The sequence below is a fragment of the Nelumbo nucifera genome, chromosome 1 (assembly GCF_055504915.1).
Source record: "Nelumbo nucifera cultivar China Antique chromosome 1, China Antique-T2T, whole genome shotgun sequence".
Lineage (NCBI taxonomy): Eukaryota > Viridiplantae > Streptophyta > Magnoliopsida > Proteales > Nelumbonaceae > Nelumbo > Nelumbo nucifera.
The window spans coordinates 190,898,982-190,905,868 of NC_142649.1; the positions used below are offsets into that span (position 1 = coordinate 190,898,982).

The window sequence follows — 6,887 nt, forward strand, 5'->3', positions numbered from 1 at the left end:
CAAAATGTCCATTAAACAAGATTTTAAAAACCAAAAAAAGTCTAAAGGTAATATGATAACAGAAAAAACATAGGTAAATGCATTTATCTGAAAAACATTTACCTGCATAAATAACTTACCAGTAAACGAGCAAAGCGTTAGATGTATCGGCCTTGAGACTTAACCAGAAATATTTACGGATGGATCTCTATCCTGGAGAGAGAGAGAGAGAACATAACTTTTAAAATAAATAATGGGCGAATTAATGTTTATAAATATCCTGACTGGATAGGATAACTTGCCCAAACAGAAACAATATTTGACACAGGACCGTGTTAATCTCTTTTCCCCTGTTAGTAATTCCAACTAGACTTCACAACCAAAACTCTCAAATTTATATAACTCCATTATACTCAACAGAAAATTGAGCTTATATGACTATATCAAGTGCAGCATACCACAGCAGAACCCATAGAAGTGTATACGACAACTCAAGTACACCATCTAATAATCTACCAGTCAACATATATGACTACTAGATCACAGCTTAACCAAGGGTATCTAAGTAACTCGTGAATCCTCGGCCTGTCATGGTATAATTGAATCAGTCTATGCTTATCCTGGTAGTTGCTTTACTTCTACGTACCCTTGGATGTCCGTTGCCTGGCTACACCATCCCACCCCATTCTCTCAGACATCCCTGGCTGTTGTGTGGAATTATGGAAGAGCCCATCCACGCTGCCTATCTTGCCCACTGCTACTAGCACCTACATTATCAATGTATTTGAGGACATGAAACCAGTCAGTATTACCAACTAAAGAGGGCCGTTGAAGAACAAACCAAAACAATCTATGCAAAAGAACTAGTCACCGAGGAAGAGAAAACAGGCTATAACATTTGATAGAATGTACAATAATCAGCTAACAGGACTCCATCTACGTTTTTCCTCAACCTTCCCCCACCCCCCCCCCCCCCCCCCCCCCCCCCCCCCCCCTTCCAAATCCTCTCTCCACTGTAATTATCCTTGTAACAGGAAATAATGAGCATATGATTTAACATAATATCAAAATGTATCAGTCCGTATCTCAACGTATATGTATCAGTTTTTTAACCTAGGACATGTGGCCACTTTTGAACAATAATACCCTTCCCAAAGATACCTGAATCAATTCTTGAATTTACTTTTACAAGCTTGTGCCTACACTAAAAACAGGCAGTCAGGCACAAATACGTAAATCAAAAGAAAGCTCTCTTTGGCATGAGCTGAATGACTTATCCCCCCTTGTCGTTTAGTTTATAAAATAGTTTGAGGATATAGTAATCAACCCAACTTCAGTTTCAACCACTAAGAAGCCTACAATCTCCTGAATGAATTATTTTCCAAAAGACAAGCAATAAGTCATTCACCTCAGTAACTTAATCTGTTATGGAACAGCCCCCAAGTGTCAGAAATGAAATGAATACCCTGTTGAAGGCTACCAGCGCCTACCATCCTAACAGATGCAGGTAAAAACATACCATCTTAATTTAGGGGTGATGCCACTTTTTGAATTTCTAAATCTAATTGATGGTATTGAAAGATTAAAGCCAATCTAGGAGTTTTATTTTACAGCATCCAGGCTAAAGCATAAAGGCTGTACTTACCCTGATTTCCATGCACAATGAGCCTCTGATCCCAGCCAGGCAAGTGCTTTCTGGCATTTCCTTTCCAAGCCTCTTCAAAACCAGTAAGCTCATCTAAGGAAAGACATGTCAGTACCCGGGTTACCCCTGCTTAAGCAATATAATACTTTCAGTGTTGCTCGATGATTAAAGGCATACCCTCATTGAGATTGTGTAAGGTCTGCATAGTATCCACTTTTCCATCAGAGTTAAGCTTCCTTGTAATTGAATGGCCCTACAAGCGCAATACAAACATCATATTTTCACCTCCACAATTACAAAAAGAAATGCTCCATTCAGTACAAACCAACTGTTTTTCCAGAAGTATTAAGTCCCAATTCACTAACATACTAGGCATAAATAACATAAACAAATAGGACACGACTGATCAGTTTGGTCAACAGTAACCAAATGCACAAATGCATCAAAATGCAAAGGAAGAGGACTAGCAGACAAATACCTTACCATGAAGTCCCCTAGATATCTTATGTGTGGCTTGACCTGTAGTTTTATCAGCTTCTCTGTTCTCTTCTAATGTGACCTGATCAAACAGAAGCAAATTAGCAAAGTAATAACCTAAAAGTTCTATTTCATCACTCTCAGCCAAACAAAGTACAAATACCCCATCAGTGCCTGCCCTTCTGGTTGTGGAAGAAGTATAGTATGCCCCATTAGCACCGGCATAAGTAACTGAAGAGCTGTGAAAGCTGTAACTGCGAACTTGGGGACGTGCACTATGTGCCTTCTCTGCAAGATAAAAACCCGAATAATTTACATTGTCAGAATCTGACAACTGCTACAATCTGAATTCTGAAGATTGCATATATTGTTTTCAGAAGCCCAATTACCCAAAGACTCTTACCCTGAACCTGAACTTCATCATCTGGATCCTCAACATATGGCTCCTTCGAGCTAGAATGCATTCTAGGTTTCTCTCTCTTTCCTTTGGCTTTAGCATCTTCTTCATCCTTATCTTCAGAAGTAATTTCTGTGATGATCGGCCCCTTTGGTTTATTAGACTGCGGGGCCCGATTATCCAAGAATCCAACAAGATGCATATCTGAATTTCCAAAGGGAATCGCATTTGGCCTGAGCATGTTTGGACCAAACATGCTTTGAAATGGAGTTGTGAAGAAAGGATCATCAAAAGGGTCCCTTCCTCCAAAAATGCTAGACGCTAAACTCCTGTGGCCACCGAAATCAACAAAAGGATCGCCAAAATCGAAGGAATCACTTCTGCGTGCTCTTTCTCTCTGCATTTTTTTTTCTACGTAATAACCTACGAAAAATCGAAAACAAAACTATAACACTATTAAAATAAGACCACAATGTACTACTGAAAATAGTAACAGTAAAAAGGACGGAAGCCAACAGCGAAGCAAAAACCCAGAAGTCCTCTCAATGAAGGTATCTTCCCGTTACAAAGCTGAAGAACCGAAATACCAAATCACAGAAACACAATATACACATTACCAACTATTTAAGAACGATGACTGCACATGCACAAACAATCCATTAAGGCTGTCTTTGATTTGATGGAAAGTAAGAGAGAAATAGAAAGTTGAAGGAAAGTTCGTAAACAAGTTTTCACAAAATTTATTAACAACTTCCTCAATTTTCTGTTTCTCTCTTATTTTTCTATCAAACCAAACATAACCCAATGAAAAAAGGAAATGGAAAAGAAAACCGATGACGAGTTGCAGCGGAGAAATCAACAGCGAGGCAAAAACCGAGATGATCCTCTCAAGTGATGGCTTATTTTTTCATATAAATTTAAGGAATTGACGACGTTCACAAATAAAAACACCATTAACAATAAAGCAACAAAAACAAAACATATCAAAATGATACCATCGATGCCATCTTCGATCAATTTTAAAGGCCACGAGGAAGCGGAAAGCGTACCTTTTATATGTAAAACTTGAGAAATTGATTCAGGGGAGAAGAAGAAGAAGAAGAAGAAGAAGAAAAAGAAGAAGAGAGGCTTCGTGTTAGCAGGGGCCTATATCGTTGCCTCTAAAACCAGAAGGAAATCAAGAATATGAGGAGAATCGTAAATTTCAATTTATACGAGACAGAGAAAGAGAGGAATTGGAACCGTCCAGAGTCCAGACTCAAAGAATATCAACAATAATCTGGTTAGTAGTTAGTTGCAGTCGTAGAATCAGGAGGAATTCTGGGGGGTAGTGACACGTTGAGCAGAGAAGAAACGCTAGCTTCTTGGGCAAAGCATATTGAGTCAATGGAATTTCACCATCCGATGCCATTTTCAGGTTTAGGGTTCTGAGTGGTGGCGAAATTGGGTTGAAAAGTCATCAACAATGTCTGCAAGATCCTTGACCGTCAGATTGTGTTTAGGTGGGAGTCATGATATTCATCTTCATCTTGTCTATTAGACTAATAACCACAAAGACGGGACCTTCCTTCTGACCCATAAGCGGTAAACTACCGACCGATTCACTACACTAATTCAGGATAGACGATAGAGCAGGCTGGGAAGGTTGCTATATTGGGCCAACGTTAGTGGGCCATGGGCCGCAATATTGGCCTCTCATTTAATTGGTTAGATGTGATGATAACCAACAATTTTCCGGTCAATTATAAACTGACATTTATATAGACGAAAGTACTGTTGTTAATATCAATCAAAAATAGTTATTTTACCAAATTACCCGTAACAATAAAATCATTAATTTTATCACCAGCGGCCTCATTGCATCTCAGATAAGTGGCTGTAGTTGAGTCATTTTTGTTCCCATGTATTAATGCTTTCAATATATATACGGTGTTCGTAGAGAAGGGTACTGTTGTTAATATCAATATATATTGAAAGCATTAATACATGGGAACAAAAATGACTTAACTAGGGCCATTTATCTTAGATGCAATGAGGCCTCTGGTGGTAAAATTAATGCTTTTATTGTTACGGGTAATTTGGTAAAATAACTATTTCTGGCTTAATTCTGTTTAATAATAATAATAATAATGTGTTTTATGCTAATTAATTAATTAATTATTTATGAATTACTATTAATTTTATTTAATATTAACAAACTATACTTAACTCTATTTACTTTTAGTTAATTACAGTACCTAATTAGTGTTATTTTAATTGTGCTAACATATATCAAATTAGGGACACTCCACAAACAACAGATCTTTTTAGAATTGTTGGATTTCGCTCATATGAATGGATTTAATCTCATATATAGTTGTATGGTTGTTGCAAGCACCATTAGTTTGGAATCTTTTATTGGGCTACTAATACGTATTACATAAAAAACGAAGTTCAAAAACTAAGGTGGCGTTCAATAGCTTGTATATATCATGGACGAGACCATTTTGGTCCTATTCATGGTAAGATATGGTGTTATACTATGTGTGGATGGTCCCGTCCACAAAATAACGTGGACAGGGACAAGCCACACCCAAATTTATTATCCATAGTATTTTCTTGTGGATGATCCATACTATGGTGTGGACAGTTTGTGGGAAGGTTTTAATGTCCAACTACTCTCATTTTATTTAATCTTTTAATAATTTTTAAATTTTTAATTTTTAATATTTTATCAATAAAATAATAATTTTTAATGTTAATTCTAGCACAAGTCCGACGATTCTCCTTCTCAACTCTTTTTTCATTATTTAAATATTATTTTTTTAATATTTTTATCAATAAAATAATACTTAAAATATTAATTTTTTTTATTTTTTTATATTTAAAACAATAAATTTTAATTATTAAAAAAATACAATTGTTGTCTACATATTGATGCTTTTTTTCAATTTATTTACCACATAAAATGCAAAAATTAGACATTTATGATTGACTATGTAGATCTCCCATAAAATGTATATGAGATACATGGAATCAAAAGTCCACACACCACATCTATAGAATGCCACTGTTGGTGTGGAATAATCCGGTCCACACAATCTATCCACAGTTTAGAACAATTGTGGACTATGGTGTAGTATGGATTGGTCCCTGCCATGGGGTGTGATGTGGACGGTGGACTAGTCCACACCCACAAATTTCTCATCCACACTACAGAATACCCCCTGAGTTGATGAGTGTAAATACAATCCGGTCATTGATGTTGATTTTCAGCACTTCCCATCAAGCATTGAGGTAAAAGATTCCAAAATGAAAGTCTATGCAATTGGGCTTATAGCTTGGGAGGTAAGGGCCCTTTACTGCACCACTATGAGATGTTCCTAATACACGGCGGGGATGTGCTGTGGGATGTTATGAGGCACTTCCTTATTGAGGGTTGATTTGAACTCTTTACCCATGGACATCTACAAAATTAAGTGTTGAGTCGGGTTTGTGTTGTTTAGCTTGGGCAGTAAGGGCCCTTTATCGCACCACTATGAGATGTTCCCAATACACGGCGGGGATGTGTTGTGGGATGTTATGAGGTGCTTCCTTATTGGGGGTTGATTTGAACTCCTTACCTATAGACATATGCAAAATTACTTATGGACATATTTGATACCTTTTTTCATATTTGTTAAAAATTGTCTTAATATCTCATTTTATTTACAATCGGGCTATGTTGGGTCGTGTTGAGTCGGGTCATGTTTCCCTCCCCAAGGATACTTTAGGGGTTGGCCCTACACAGACCTCGGCCCGAGCCTGCGTAGGCCTATGCCATGTCGTGGATCGGACTGGTTCGCGGGCCAAGTCTTAGGCCAGGCCAGGCCAAGCCACGAACCGGGCTAAGACATGTTTTTTTTAAATATTTTGAAAAAAATAATGAAAAAGTTAACATCAATTAAAAACGATAGTAAAATTTTATTTTATATGAATTTTGATGTATACAACTATTTATATATGCAATAATAAAATGAAATAATATAACAAAATTATATATTAATATTTATATAATTATTGTATATAATATACGGCCTAAGCCCACATGGGTCCATGTCATACCACTGGCCAGGCTAGTCCATGAGCCAAGTCTTAGGTTAGTTTAGGCCATGAAATTTTATAAAAAATGAAAATTTTAACATAAATTAAAAAATAGATAAAAAAATAAAAAAGATCTTAAAATTTTATTTTAGCCCAAGCCTGCATAGGCCCATGCTGTGTCGTGGGCCTGGTTGGTCCGCAGGCTAAGTCTTAGGCCAGGCTAGGCCAAGAATCGAGCTAAGCATGTTCATGGGCTCGGTAGCACAATAGTTTAGCCCGGCCCATTAACAATGCTAAATTAATTAATTAATTAATTTGAGATAGCAT

General features: G+C 37.0%; 1 protein-coding gene across 1 annotated transcript; it reads right to left on the minus strand.

Annotated features, from left to right (window-relative positions):
* Positions 1-205: 205 nt before the first annotated feature.
* LOC104596246 (uncharacterized) lies at positions 206-3,987 on the minus strand. The gene is made up of 7 exons (XM_010257324.3): positions 3,548-3,987; positions 2,505-2,921; positions 2,265-2,389; positions 2,103-2,183; positions 1,802-1,877; positions 1,625-1,717; positions 206-746 (listed from the first exon to the last, which is right to left on the minus strand). Exons 2-7 carry the CDS (start codon positions 2,899-2,901, stop codon positions 697-699), a joined length of 822 nt encoding a protein of 273 aa, XP_010255626.1. The 5' UTR covers positions 2,902-2,921; positions 3,548-3,987; the 3' UTR covers positions 206-696.
* Between the last annotated feature and the right edge of the window lie 2,900 nt (positions 3,988-6,887).